General features: G+C 41.6%; 1 protein-coding gene across 1 annotated transcript in view; it reads left to right on the forward strand.

Annotated features, from left to right (window-relative positions):
- The window catches only part of sh3rf1 (SH3 domain containing ring finger 1), a 50,940-nt gene that overhangs the window by 31,989 nt on the left and 2,928 nt on the right, over nt 1-16,023 (forward strand). The window contains exons 4-10 of the mRNA XM_024258902.2: nt 450-545; nt 2,547-2,852; nt 9,103-9,213; nt 12,276-12,403; nt 12,931-13,101; nt 15,286-15,560; nt 15,634-15,953. Coding sequence (XP_024114670.1) covers nt 450-545; nt 2,547-2,852; nt 9,103-9,213; nt 12,276-12,403; nt 12,931-13,101; nt 15,286-15,560; nt 15,634-15,953 — 1,407 coding nt within the window. The remainder of the gene's footprint in view (nt 1-449; nt 546-2,546; nt 2,853-9,102; nt 9,214-12,275; nt 12,404-12,930; nt 13,102-15,285; nt 15,561-15,633; nt 15,954-16,023) is intronic.

Consider the following 16,023-nt stretch of genomic DNA (forward strand, 5'->3'; position numbering starts at 1 on the left):
AAACAGTCTAAAAAACTTTTAAAAAATGCCTAAATTAACCACAATAGTTAGCATGTAGCTGAAATATTAGCTAAGCTCCAAAATGGACTAAAAAAATCTTAGTAAATGCCAAAATAGTCCAAAAAGCTATCAGAATGCCATTTTTTAAAATGTAAATCCCTAACGTTTTGGCATAATTATGAATAATAAAAAGGGCCGTATTAAAGTACCCAGAGGGCCGGATCTAGCCCCGGGTAATTATATCCGGCCCCCGGGCCTTGACTGACACATGTGATTTAAAGTAATGACTAATCGACTATTAAGTTAGTCGTCGACTATTTTAATAGTCGATAAGTCGGCGATAAGTTGACTAATTGTGGCAGCTCTATTTTGATCCGCCGTTCCTTCCGATGACTTGTGTCCATGTAAACGCAGCTACTCATGTGTTCCTTCTCTGTTTGGGCCTTTAGGATGATATCTTGACCGTCATCCGCAGAGTAGATGAAAACTGGGCAGAGGGAATGCTGGGAGATAAAATTGGAATTTTTCCCATCTCATATGTGGAGGTAAGAAGGCAGATCTTTTGTTTTGTTGTTGTGTACATTTTACTGTAGCCGCTGGTGTTTCTGTGTGCACTCATGCTGCACTCCGATATGAAAGCCAGCTTCTCACAAACAAAAGACAAACTAACTTTTCAAGAACTACAAATCCTCTGCGTCACCCTGACTTCCGCTATGTCACACTTTGGTGAAGAAAAACGAGTTTTGTTGGGATTCTACACTGGATTTTTATGCATTTGTGCTTTAGAAAACTCCTCAACTGAATTTGTCACACCTCACACCGACATTTCCATATTTGACACATGTATTTAGTGAAAAAACAACATATTTTTGGATTTGCATGTGATTCATTGTCTGTGCTGAATGGAAATTAAACATCTCGAGTTTAAAAAAAAAAGCAAATAAAAGCACCCTGTGGTTAACTGAAACTTTGAGAAACTTTGACCTTGCAGTTAGTCACACATGATGGCATTATGGAGCCTGAAAGTGTCTCAGACTTGGCTGCTTGGCTTCTAAGCATCAGCTCAGCCAGAGAATGAAAAGGCCTTTTCATGGATGGCTCTCTATGCGTGTCCACGCTCACTGTTCAGCTGTTTTGGGTTTACTTCAGTCGCTTTCATACAGCTTTTACTTCATTTAGGAAACACAACGCTCTGTCTTTGTCCCCCTCACCTACTAATTTACAAAACAGCCTCAAAAGTGGATTATTCCTCTTCTTATGTACGCTTTCACAGCATTCTGACATCCTACAGCCAAAGGAGACATGACTCCTGAGACCTTTTATCGGCAAAACGTGTTCTATCCAAAAAAATCCTCCACAGAAAGAAAGAAGCAAGACAGCAGTGAATTTGTGGAACACATTTACTCTGTACTGCAGATACTTTCAAAGCACAGCAGTTGCCTGAAAATGACTTTTTAAGACATTTAGGTTGTGGGATTTTGGTTAAAAACTTCATAATCATAATTAAAGCACTACTGGGAACGTTTTTTAAATGAAGAAGATGTCATAGGAGGACTTTAAACCTACAGTCACTTAGAATCAAACATAGTTTCCTGCAGCAGTTGACCTGTTGAAATACCACCGATTGTCTTTTGATGTATTATAAAAGTGTTCCTAGTGGTCTTTTAATCATGATTATGTCGTTTTAAGCCAAAATCAAAAAACCTGTTATATTCGTAGTTTCTGCAGAGCGGCAGGAGTTCATTTGGAATTCACCTGAGTTGTGGGCGGAACTGTTGGTGCAGAGTGTTTAATGTTTATAACATGTTCTTGTAGAATTTTTATCATGATGGAGGACATATATAAATGATTTAAGCTTAAAACTGCATTTCTGAGTATGTTTTTATTCACTTTGTTGTGAATCAGAAGCAGACGACAAAATACAGTTAGAAAAAGATCCTATTTGTTACATAGAAAATACTAAAGATGAGTCACAAGCTTCCGGCTCTGCACCAACTTATAGACAAATAGATCCGTGAACGTCTTTGTTTTCTTTGTCTGAACTGGAATCTGGATCTAAACTGTACGGCTGGGTTTCTAGAATATTGCTCACTGTTTTTGTTGCACCACTAATGTTAGGTTGGGGTTGTGAGGGGCTGTAAGCTAGTGGAGGAGCGTGTAAACACAGGAATGATGGGATATGGGGGTGGGCTTACTCCACACCAACAGTCCCAACCCTCAACTCAGAGAAGAATTTCTAATGAACCCCTGCCGCTCTGCAGAAACTGTGTCCTAGAAAATGACACAAGATTTTTGATTTTGGCTAAAAACAGCAGAATCATCATAACTAAAAGACAATAGATCAAAAGATGATCTGAGTGGAACTTTAACTTGTCAGAACTGCAGCATTTCTCTTTGTGTACACACTCTGCCTTTAAAGGTAAGAAAGTCATAGAGTGTGCAGAATGTTCTGGACCTAAACCTTCTACAATTCACTGATTGCCTGTTGGCTGTTCTGTACAAACTACATTTCGAATCATGCATAATCTTTGTTGTTCTTCTCTCAGTTCAACTCAGCAGCACGTCAGCTCATAGAGTCGGACAAACCGGCAGACCCCAGTGGAGACGGTGGTGAGGGGGCCTCCTCAGCACCCCAGAGCAACGGTGCCCAGCGAGCAGGAGAGAAGAAGAACACCAAGAAACGCCATTCCTTTACCTCCCTCACCATGTCCCACAAGCCCATGCTAGCTCCTCCCCCTCAACGCCACTCCATGGAAATCAGTGGGCCGGTCCTGATCAGCTCCAGCAACCCAACAGCGGCTGCTCGGATTGGAGAAATCAGCGGGGGGCTTTCCTGCAGCGCACCTTCACAAGTAAGCCTGTCCGCCAGAAGATTCTGCTCTTGAAAGCTGTGGTGTCCAACCTTATTCAGGCCACGGCACGGTTTAATGTCAAACCATGTTTTCACCGACCAAATTTGCATCTCATTCATTCATTTTTTTAATTCTAAGCTTCCAGTCTCTATTCAACTTTTGAGGGTAATGTTTATCTTTATCCTCTGTTAAACGTCTGCAGCTGCTTTAAACTTCATTTGTTCATTAGATTTCATACAGGAACCAGCAAATGTGATCTAGATTTTTTAACTGTCAAAGTGGAAGCAGTCTCGTTTGACTTTTAAAGTTCGAAGATTAAAAAAAAAAGAATTAAACAAAATAGTCACTAAAACTGATCACTTCTTAATGACCTTTATATGTAGCACCTTTGTAATATTAGACTCACAGTTGCTAAATATTCTACATCATTATAATGGGATTTGTGAACAACGGTCACGATAAATCCACATTTGGAGTAAAGACTCCTATTTTTCATTGAATGTAGATTTATTTTATTTAGAAGTTGGATGCTCTTCTTGTTTCCTCACTGGATTTTTTCCAGGAGTACCTAGCTACAGGTAATATGGTGAATGTAATGGTGGGTGGACCTAATTAGGGCTGTAACGAGTATCGGATATTCGCCATCTGCTCCCAAAAGTTCGAGTAAGAGTATCCGCGACATCCAAGATCTTTATAAATATATTAGAGTGTAGTAAAATATCATCTTGGGGCTATGTATTTTTGCTCTGAAATGCAGAATAATGTTGCAATTTAAGTGTATGAACTAAAACAAAACCGAAAGAGCCATATTACTGTTACCAGAAGTAAACAAGTATTCGTGTCTTGAAGCTTCCAGTTTTTAAAGTAAAGCTAGCGAGAGCTTTTTATCCGTTCATAAACTGAGACTTAAGTTCTGCTCATTAACATAACTTCTGAAAAAATGAATTAGCTTCAACCCCTTAACGCCTGAATTTACCTCCAGCTGTGAAAAATGTTTTTGCTTTCAAGTAGATGCTACATGTAGGTAATTTTATATCTGATATTATTTGTCACATATTTGAGACAGCATTCATTAAGGGGCTAACACTGGAGCTCTAGCTCCAGCGTTTACTTCTTTTGGTTATGGTAACTCTTCAACAGTTGACACAATTAACATAACTCCAGGGATTCTGAAGTGGAGAAACACAGCCTGATATGCTGCTCTGCACAGCTGAAGTGTTGATGTGATCAGCGTAAATCAGCGGATTCTGCTGCGGAAAAAACAACTTTTTCATACAAACTCTCCACTGATATGTAATGCTTAAAACGTAAAATGTTGAAGAACTTTGAGGATGGAAAAACCGGAAAACATTTTCTAGTTTTATAGTTCAATTATCAAAAACAATGATTTTTTAAATGCTTTTTATGTTGTTTATGTTACTGCTGAACCTAAACAGAAGGTTGACCAGAAAAAAACTTGTTTAAAATGACAAACACCATTTCTTTCTATTTAAATATTTGTGTTTTTATCAGTTTTGTTGATTCTGATCTCCTGTTCTAAATAAATGTATAAATAATGGTGATTTAATACAAATAATGTCAATTTTATACACCCAGTAAAAGGACACACACATAGCAATAAACATATTAAAAATAAGAATCTTGGTTGGATTTGTGAATCGTTGAGTTTTCCTTCGTGAATCGAATCGGATCACTGCCTAAGTAACGATCCACAGCCCTAATGGAGCCGATGTTGGATTTTATCTAAAGGGCAGGAAGGAGTCGGTGATCTCAAAAACGGAAGTTGTACTTTTGTTGTTTTTTTTGTTGCTTATGCTATTATGGTTAGTTTTTGTTGCACTTTTATTTTACAACAGGCGTCGTGTTGTGCAGCTGTGTGATCCGTGTGATAAAACTCCCCCTCTAAAATAAACTTAAACGTGTTTTAGCTTTCTGTGATTAAAATTTTAAGGACATAAAGAAAGAATATGGCTATTATTTATAGTTTCCAGAGAAAAGCAATTCCAAAAGCGTACTTGTGGATTCTGCATGTCTCTGGTCGTCAACCCTGAGAATAAGGGGGAATACTGTAAAGAATGAATTGTTCTTTGTAAGAAGATCGTGGGGGTAGCGAAGAATCCAGACGAAAGAGGACAAAACTTTGGGTTTGGATCTTGAGTCTGGAAAAGCGCTGGACGGACACTTGCTGTTGTCGTAAAACCTTACCACCACTCAATGGGTTACATCATGTGACGACAGAAGCTCCGCCCTTACAGGTCCATTCCATTGTTTTATGGACCTACAACCAACAGGGGACCAGAGATGGTGCCAGTCGGTCCTTCTTAACAGGTCCATTTTTTAATGGAAACGCTTAAAAGTCCAGTCCAGACCGCTCAGTGAAAACGAGACATAACTGTCCCACAGACTGGTACTGGTTCATGTCTCTGGGCTTGGGGACCTCTGACTTAAATGATACTCCATCGGTTTCCACTGTTTTAAAGGTTGTTTACATATCACTGAAACAGGAAATGTGACGGAAAGTCTCAGAGGTTCAACTCCACTGTCAGCTCAAATGTGCTGATTCACAAAATCAAATAACAGCTCAATGAAGTAACCCTGTGCTGGAAGAACTCCGCTCCAGCCCTTTCTGTTTACTTCAGACGCTTGTTTATTTGTAGGAGCTTCACTCTCCATCTGTCAACAATCCGGTCCGCTTCCCTTTTCCCATCGTAGAACTTCGGCTGCATCCAGGCATAAACATGCATGCGTGACTCGACTCGTCCACAAATAAAATGACTCCAGCTTTGCCCTCAGCTGAACATGAGAGGAACTCCCAGCTGCTTTGGGATTTTCAGCAGCTTGAGGTTAAGATCTGACATTTAGAGGAACAGACATGCAGATGTACCAGACGAGTGCTGGGTCTCCAAGTCTCTGCTCCTCTGTGGCTTAACTGAGGGCAGCTGACGACAACCAAAGAACATGTCATCGTAATTAGATAAGCCTTATCTACTAAACCATGATGGGGATGTCAAATTATAATGCATTTGTCATTTCTTTTAAACAGAAAAGGTCTGTCAAGTGCTCTATTCTCTAGTTGTATTTTTTATTAAGTTTAATTGTTTGGAAAAGCTTCAAAGTGCTGCTTTGCTGTCTCCATATCTTCCCTTTTTGTGGTTTAGCAAAGTAGATTTAAAGATAAGCATGTAAAATATGTCAACAAATGAGTCATTTTAAACATTTTAAGGCTCCATAATCATTCAACAGTATTTGTAGTTTGGTTTTTTCTCTTTTGCTGAGGCATAGTTATCACAGATCACATAGAGATGATCACATAGAGATGACCCGGTTGTTGTTGTGATTATCATTCTCATCATAGAAGAGGTCGTTCTGTACTGAGCCTTTTCTATGAGTCATGTTATACGCCACCATTCTTCGAGATGCTTTATAAAAAAGAGGAAACTTGTTAGCTCTTGAAAAGTGATCTGTCCTCACTGACAAAAGGACTAACCGCGCATTGATTTACACTTCACTGTTTATTAGCAACAATGGAAAAATACTCTTCAGGCTCTTTTCCGATCTGCCTCATTTTCTCTGTACGCTCAAACTTTAAAAACACAGATTGTTCTAGATGGTCCTTTTTAACTATAAGGGTTTACTTTCTCATTTATTCAGATTCTGTTTCTCTTTATTGCTGTTTTATACTTTCCATATCATTTTTAAGTTACGAAACTTAAGTAAAAACAAAATGATTTCTTATTACATTTGTTCTCTTTCAGAAGAAAAATGCCACACAGACATGTTAAAAACTCTAAAAACATTATTTTCGTTTGAGGGGAACCTTTAAACATCAATGAATCACATGACAAAGATGAAGTGCATATTGATGATGTAAATAGACATACCAGCATTTCAGAAATCCCTATAACATACAGATCTAGTTTTAGAAATATGTGCAGATTATTTGTCATTAGAAACATCATTGACATGAATCCCATTTTGGGGAACAAAGTGGAGTGTTCTGATTTTGGTTCTAAGGTTAAGTCAACAGAATGGTTGCATCTGAATTCTTCCAGCACAGCGTTACTTAAGCCAGTGACTGACTGACTCCACTGACTGTGATGTCAGTCAGGCGTGACGCCACAGTCAGGATCTACTTCAGTTAATAACTACCAACCTTCAGCCATCAGGAACTAGTTATTCCTTATGGTGTGCTCCGTGTCCGGCAGTCGTTTCACCAACAGTGTCACATTTGGTCACTCTGCTGCTTCAGATTTCTCACTTTTTCCGTAAAGTTCACCTGAGGAGGCGGATCAGAGTGAGGCAGTCGTCTGTGGAGGCTACAGAGAGACATTGTGTGTCCAACAGCACAGCCTTGTTACAGGATGCCATCATGACTCCCATAGATGACTGATGAAGGGAGCCCCTCCACTCACAGGACCAATCGAAATCCCTCATGAGTTTTCTGTTGGCCAATCAGTCGCCAACTTCATGGATAAGTTTAGATTACCACACTTGTTGCTCATGTGGTGCTCTAAAGTGCAGCAGGTTATCACAGTTATCCTTAACAATGGTCTCTTTAATGAATCTTTAAGTCATATACACCCATGCGGGGGTCGACTTATACGGCTGCTCTGGGTCTGTAAAGGGTCAGAAGAAAAAGGAGTCCAGGTGTATCATGTAGCTCCATTGAGGCTAATACAGCCGCCTCTAGGGACGTCGTGAAAATGGAAGTCAGTGTCGTTCGATGCCCTTAGTCCACACTGGTTCCTTACTGACGTGCACAAACGCTGCACGTACAGGGTGTGCAGGTGGTACACCAGGTAGTACACCACCCATAGGTTGTCCACTCGGACTACACTCTAATTGTCTAATTTCCTCATTTCTGACAGTCAGGCTGGACGTTGTCCATTGTTCTACAAGTGAGGTTGTGTAAGTGTTTACGAAGACCTGTCACCTGCAGCATGTCCACAAAAAATACACCCACAAACATTTTCACAACATGATCACAAGCTGTCTACGACTGTGTTGTGTAGGGCACCTCCGTGCCCCAAACAGGTTCGACCTTTTCTCACCTGCACAGTCCATACTTACCTGTAATGGGAGTTGTGACCCTAGACCGTTTCTATATGAACTGGACATAGCAACTCATAGGAAATGGCTAACCTCCAGCCCTCGTGAAATCGACGGGTATAAACTGTAACTGTCTAAGAGTTTAGTGTGTAGATGAGCTTCAGATGGGACAGAGAACATTCATCATTTTATTTTCTTTCAAGTCAATATTAACAAGTGTTCAAATGTGTATAGCTAATAAATAAATAAAATAAAATGAGAAATAAATAAGTAAATAAAATAGAATAAAATGAAAAAAAAACAAATGTAAATATGTGACGACTAGAAGTGAGAATGTGTTGGTTTTTAACAAGTTTTTGTGGCATTTTTCTCCTGAAAGTGGAAATATTCTAATAAAAAACGCTTACATTTTTGCCAAAAATAATTGTATAACTACACCCATTTACCTCCAGAGAAAAAGCCGCCAAAATGCAGTTTTTCCTCTGTGAATCTGCTGATCGCATAAGCAGTTATCATATATCAAAGGGAAGAAGGGTGGAAAGCTTAAAATGGGGGGTTCCTGTCGAGGACTTCTGGCCAATTATTTTGGGCGCAAACAATGTTTTTTTGCGGCTTCCTCCGGCAGGGGGAGGAGCTTCGGACTATTTATTTTTGAGCGCCATATTTTTTCTCTGTAGCCAGATTCTCTTGGTGAAATCAGGCCAGAGCCTTTGCCGTCACCTCCTGATACGTCTGCCGCCATATTGTAACAGATTGCAACCCTTCGACAGCGATTAGTCCCAGTCGGTCTGAGTCACATTTTTAGAGGAACTACCGTCAACCAATCATGAGTCAGCTTGTCCACACCCCTCCCAATGAAAGGGGAATCTGTCAATCAAATGTTGGAGGCGGGGCCAGCAGGCACTATACTTTACTGAGGCATCTGATTGACCAGTTTATAACTTGAATAACTGGTGATAAAGAAAACATATAGAGATTAAAAAGAACATGTTAAGATTATTATAAATAACTGTCTATTTCTCAATGGAAGTCTATGGGACTTTGGCCTTCATGCAACCTGCAGGTACTTCCCGTTATTAACACGCGGGGAGGGGTTGATCAGTCCATCTTTACACCGTCTATGGTTGTTACTAAGACTTAAGACCGATGACACCCACAACTTCCTTCCACTACATCAGTCTTTGTGCTCTTTTCTTTGCAGGTACATATTTGCACAACTGGACTAATTGTAACCCCGCCCCCTAGCAGTCCTGTTACCACAGCAACGGTCTTCACATTTCCGTCAGAGACAAGCTACACGTCCATTCCTTTGGTAGGTAGAAGGTTGTTGGGGTAAACACATCACAATAACACAACTCTTGAGCAAGCACACGACAATGAGCTTTTGTTTATCTTTGTGTGCCGTAACCAAAGAAAAGGCTTTTGCGGCCACTGCGGGACCAGAGGTGTCACCTGAATCCCAGCAGTCTTTAGAGCTGGAAGGCCTTCCTACTCTCTCACTCGAGCATGTGACTGTAGCGTGTCCAATGAGCAAATTGATGTCTACGTGAAAATGATGTCAATGTGTTATTCTAGTTTAAAAGGTCATCCAAGCAGAACAAAAGGCCTAATATGAAGAGCAGCACTGCAGTGGCTTTACATAAACAGTTGTTCTAAAGATTCACCATGCTCTCTCTGTGGGGAGGATTTGGGAGCCTGATGATGTTGGTGAAAGACGAAAAGAACCAAAATTCAGTGTCTCTGTTTTTTTGTATTAAAGGTTCAAAGTTAAAGTGGCCATACCATGATTTTCTTAAGTCGTTCAGTGGAAACAATATCCATATAAATGGTCATGTATCACTTTTGGAACTCTAAAATACAAATTATTTATGAAATATTAGTTATTTTTGTGAACTCTTTTCATACCCAGAAGTAAAACGACTCAATCTCTGAGGTTCCACCTTTGGCCCATTTCATAACATCAACCAGATGAACATTTCAGGATTTATTAAATGATGACATATAATCTCTGTATCAAAAATCCTTGTTGCTTTCATGTGGATCCATTTACCTTTCTGCCACTGCTCAGTAATCCTCGTTCAAACCAATTCTCTCAATTCGTCGCTCTCTTTTCCCTCCAGGAAATAGTCTGCTCCGTTTCTCCTGTAGTCTTCCCAATATCCCTCGTCTGTTTGCGCCATTCTTGGATACGTTTGGGATCCATCCCAATATTTCATGGAGATTCCTCACCAGCCTGTAAGCTCTCCACTGTATGAAGTTTGAACGCTAAGGAATGAGTGTTTCTTGGTCAGCTGCACAAACTCACAACACAGACAGTTGGAGTCTGCTGTGTACGAGCCGGAGGGGGGCGAAACTAGCTGATCACTGCTAGCTCGAGCTGCTAGCTTTACAGAGAAAGTGTTTGAGTGACTCTTCCTGAAAGGGGCCGTCTCACTCAGTGATATCAGCACGTGAGGATCCGCTGATTTTTGTGGGTATGGGAGGGGCTGCTGTTGAGAGCACAGGTTTTTACAGGATTACTCAGAAAAGCGTAAATGTATCAAAATACTGATTTGGGGTTCTTTATAGTGAGGAATGAACAGTATAATCCACTGAAAACCTCAAAAAGTTGTTTTTTCATGGTATGGTTCTTTTAAAAAGAACATTTGAAAAAGTGTTTGAGGACATTTTCATCCCGTCTTCATCTTCCTCCTGTTCATGGCTGCATTCTGCTCAGTAGAAGTGGCTATGGCTGGGTTGATAAAATCGATTGATTGATTTAAACTTAACTGATCAATAATTGATTCATAAAAATATAGATCGATTTAGCACATAAAGCTAAAGTCTGCTAGCTTGATGCTAAGGTTTAATGGAATTTCCCATAGGACGGCTAATGCTAACGCTCGATCGACATAAACATACATTGCTGACTAAATTAACATCTTTATAAACTCACAGACATGAATTTGTGGCCAAAAACATTTTTTGCTAATACTTTCTTCTTTTTCTGGAATGCGTGTGATTGCCACCTAGTGGTCAAAATAAACTCCCTCCAGGAGAAGCAGAAGAATGTTTACAATAGAGCTGCCATGATTAGTTGACTAACCACCTATTAAAATAGTAGGCGTCTAATGTAATAGTTGATCATTCCTTTCTTTATAATAATTGGAGTCAAGAGTGTAGTAAAGTTGAAAGTTATAATGGCACTATGCTAGCTTTTTTGACTATTTTGGCATGTATTAAGGTTTTTTTTAGGCTATTTTAGAGTGTAGTTAATATTTCAGGTACATACTAGCTTAGAGAATCCATGTAACACTGTATGATATTAACAATCTCATTATTTCACTGATACATTTACAGTATGTGAACTGGATCAGATTCATATAAACTCTAAATAAAATAAACTCTGAATTGAATTAAGAGGATTGAAAGAATTGTTAAAAATCTGTATTGAATCGATCCAGGCTCTTGTGAATCGATTCTAATCAATATCCAGCTCTGGAGGTGGCCGCTGGGATTTGAAGGGGCTTGTGAAGCCGCTAGCGCTGCGTATCTCATGGCTGGAAGGTGTTAAAGTTGGACGGAAGGAAAATCTGTTCAAGGAGAAGTAACCCCTCCATTTCACACAACAGCAGGCTCACTTCCTGTCCGTCCCCGCCCGCTCTGGTACTCCGGCTTTCCAAATGAGCAGGAATGCGTTCACAAAAGGTTGCACTCTCCGCTTCACTTAGGAGCCCTACATGATGTTTTTGTACAGATGATTTCTCCAGCCTGCAGGCAACCTAATTAACTCTGCACAAGTGTCAGCAGGGAACTCGCACGGACACTCACCCCGACACGAACACGTTCTGGAGGGCTGTCTGAGTGCTGCTCTCCTCCCCTGGCGTGTCATGGAAGCGATTGCTCTGCAGCTCGCTGCTTCCAGCGCCCAGGAAGGGTGAAGGAGCTGTCTCCATCGTGCTCTTTGTTTTTTAACCGTTTCAAATGCGTCTTCAGATGACTTGACTTTGAACAAAGTGGTTAGAACGAAAGCGGTTGAAGTGCGGCGTAATTAGGGTCAGTACAAGTTGAGACGGATCCACTTCCAGCTGGTTTTTAGGGCTGCTCTGAAATGTGTTTGTAGACATGCTTTTCATTTCATATGGTCCCAATTAAATAGCACAACGGGTTGAACATCTAATATGGTGTATCCTAGCAACAAACAAGCAAGCAGATCTTTTTTTTTTTCCCTGGAAGGGGAAGTCTGGGAGCAGACTGCAGTGTGTGCCAAAGCCTCCTCTGAGCGGGCGTTGACAAACCGAGGGGGAACGAGTCAAAAGACGGATGACGGTGACTCGCACTGCGTCTGTCTGACAGGAGGAGGGAATGAAATGCTTTCCTATGTCTTTGTCGCAGGACGGCCTCCCACCACCCCCACCTCCTCCCCCGCAGTCCTCCGTTAGCGGGGCGGCGTTCTCGCTGGCCGCCGGGCAGAGACCCTCCCCCAGTACAAGTGACCAAAGCGGGAGACAAAGACCCACAGTGTAAGTTAGAACAACACTCCTGTTTTCTTTCATGTGCAGTCAAATGTCACGTACAGTTTGTGCTGGGTGGGGTGCATGTGCAGCACCCCCCAGCAGACGGTGAGCTTGTGCATGGGTGAAAAGGGTCAAACTTTGACTGCTGATGGCCTCCAGGGTCTCTCTGGGAGATCCTCTCTTTCACCCCTGACATTTGACCCCCCACCTTTAGCTTCATTACTTCCTGATGACAACGACGCACCTGAAATGCATTAAATGCACCCCATCATGTGGCTCTGCTGCTCCATGCAGCAGGCTGAGCGTCATGCTTCCTTCTCCCACATTCCAGCTGAGGCCATCTGCAGTTACAGGCCTGTTCTTGAGCGGCTGACCTGCAGGCCGTCTGGTGCTGCAGTGCAGATTTCTCTCAGCAGGAGGGCCTCGGCAGCCACCATGAACGATAAATCCAGAACACATGCCCCCAAAAACACTGCTTTTCTGTTGAAATATTAGTCGTCTTTGCTTACAAATGTTATCTTGGCTTGATTCAGCTATGTGGCCATGTTCCCATACACTCCCCGCAAGGAGGATGAGGTGGAGCTGAGGAAAGGAGAGATGTTTCTGGTGCTGGAGCGCTGTCAGGACGGCTGGTTCAAGGGCACCTCCATGCACACGGGCAAGATCGGCGTCTTTCCTGGGAACTACATGAGCCCCGTCAGCAGGTCAGTCTGTGCATATGATTACAAGATATGTTCTGATCCGATCACGTGATCGGAAATCAGGCCAGATCATTTAGCTCCAGACTTCATCAGAATTAGATGTTGTGTACCCCGAACAGAAACCAGATATTTATTTGATTCTTATGTGATTTGGGCTATACATTTCAAACGTATGATTATGGATAAATCCTCTATTATAAGTCTGCAAATCATAAACAACATTTTACTGTCGTAAAGCGCAGCAAAATACAGCGCTAGTTTGAGCAGGAGGCCCCAAAACAGTTTGAGTTAGCAAGATGTTCACAGATCAGGATTCTGGCTTCAATGAACATTTTAAACTGACAGACCATTTTCATGACGTCACACTAAACGGCGAGTGTTCAGAGTGACTTCCTGTAATATATCCTGTCTGTAATTTAGAGCAGCAACGCTGACAGCTGAACACTGTTTAAAGGAAATTAACATAAATAATGAAAGAAAACCTAATCAATTGTAATGTAAATTTGTACAATATTTATTTCATAAATGTTCTACCTGGTTATATTGTTTCTCCTTTTAGATTCAATGTCAGTATTCCTCCTGCAGAATATTGTACATTTTTCTGCTGAAATTGGTAAAGTTACCTTTTATTATTTACATAAGGTTGTGTTAAACAGCGTTCAGCTGTCAGCTTTGCCGTTCTGAACACAAACACCTGAAGTCACTATTCACATTTTCGGCCCTGTCGCCATTTTGTCTGATGTCACCGTGAAAAAGGTCTATCAGAATATTAGAATATCTCCAGTTGCCGGATTCCTGTACGAATGTGTCCATGTTTATAGTGTCTTAATCTTACTTTGACCAATCTCAAACTCTGGATTAGTGCACATCTGTCAGTACTCTTTTATTAGTATTATTATTATTTTATTAGTATCCATTTTGTTTCATGTAACCAGAAGACAAAATCAGAGCAAACAGTTTAAACAAATTTGGTTTGTTAGTCTCAGATGGTTTCACTGCACCAAACTGTTAGTAATGAAGGTTTTCTGTAGTCTAGCAATTGGAATTTAATTACTGAAATTTGAACTGTATTGATTAGGTTACTCTGTTACTGACAAAGATTTAGTTTTTTCTTCGTCCATCGAGCTGGGAATCAGGCTGAGATATTGGTCTTAATTTTTCATATGCAAGGACTTAAAAAGTGCTAAATTTAACTTGAAGAAAGTGTCGGAACCCTGTGAAAGGAAACGAGCTGGTAGTGGAGGAATAGAGGTGGTGTTTTGGGTAGAACTGGTTTAATACGTTTTTAAATCAGTTGGCGACTAGGATGAAGGTCTTCTTGGAATCCATTTGGTTGAGTAGACGTAGAATAATCTGTTTCTGGGATCGTCATGCTTGTAAACGTGATCATCATCACCAGCCTCCTAACTTTATCGTTTATCTGGTTGAATTTGAGTCTTTTTGTCTGTCGTGCAGATAAACTTAGTGTTGCATTTGAGGCTTTGTTTTAAAAAGTACTTTTAGAATTATTTGTGCCTCTGAATCCTCTACACCCTGTGTCAAAGTCAAGGCCCGGGGGCCGGATCCGGCCCTCCTGGTAGTTCTATCCGGCCCTCTAGATCATTTTTATTTTATTGTTGTTAATGGCCCGATGTTATCTTGCTCTCATTTCTAACTTATATAATTTTGTCAAAATATATTTTTATGGAGAGTAAAATATTGAAAGTTATTTAAGGTTTAAGTTGATTTATTCTGGAATAATATTCCTGCCTTTTTAGTATTCATAATTATGTAAAAAAATTATGGTTTTAAATTTTTAAATATTTGCATTCTGCTAGGTTTTTGGACTATTTTGCCATTCACTAAGATTTTTTTATGCCATTTTGGAGTTTAGCGAATATTTCAGCTACATGCTAGCTGTTTTGCTAACCTAGGCTTTTTTCATTTTTTTAGGCTAATTTGGTATTTCAGCATCTTCAGCGACCAATTTCAGCTTACAGCATTCACACTATCATTATAGCAGCTAATGTATATATCTATATATCTAGTTCATAATTATGTTTAAAAGTTACAGTTTTAAAAAAGTAGTTTTAGAATGTTCAATAAATGTTTATCCTGTTCGGCCCGTGACCTAAGGTGTGTTTTGGATTTTGGCCCGTTGTGTGATTGAGTTTGACACCCCTGCTCTACACGTTTTCTTCCTCTTAGGGCGTCTGGGAGCACCAAAGTTCCCATGAGTCTGTGCACGCAGGCTGGCAGAGGAGTCACCATCCTCAGCCCCTCCTCCGCTCCCCTCGGCGCCGCAGCTCCAGGGACTGACTTCAACCAAACCCCCCCTGTGTGTTCTAGCGCGGTACCTGCCAGCGCCCATCCTGCAGCTGTGGTAACAGCAGCTCAGACAGCCACAGGCCAGCAGCCAAAAGTCCCGCTGCACGTCAGCCCGCAGATGACTGTAAATCAGGCCCGCAGTGCTGTCCGGACAGGTACGCCATCCCATCTCTGCCTCCCAGACGGAGAGGAGCTCAGACGTCTTATGCTGTGTGTTCTGTGTTGCAGCTGCTTGTCACAGCCAGGACCGCCCCACGGCGGCGGTGCCGCCTGTGCAGGCTGCAGCCCCGGTCTCCTTCCTCCCACACCTGGTAGTGTGTCAGCAGTCCTCCTCCAGTCCAGCTCAGGGCTGCGCCCGGGCGGCGGTGGCCATGGGCTGCGCGGCAGCCTCTCTGACCCCGCCCAATGTGAGCGCCACGTGTCTGGAGGGGGAAGCGCTGAGACCCGTGCCTGTCCTTGCCGTGCCTGTTTGCCCTGGAAGCGGCGCCGCCGTCAGCGCCTCCTTCAGCGCCGCAGCTCTGGCCTGCAGAGCAGAGAAGGACGTGAAGGTCGCTGCCGACAGCCGTCCACGTTTGTCTGAGAGTCTCCGGCCTTCCCCGCACTCACACGTCTTCCTTT

Source organism: Oryzias melastigma, linkage group LG4, assembly GCF_002922805.2.
Source record: "Oryzias melastigma strain HK-1 linkage group LG4, ASM292280v2, whole genome shotgun sequence".
Lineage (NCBI taxonomy): Eukaryota > Metazoa > Chordata > Actinopteri > Beloniformes > Adrianichthyidae > Oryzias > Oryzias melastigma.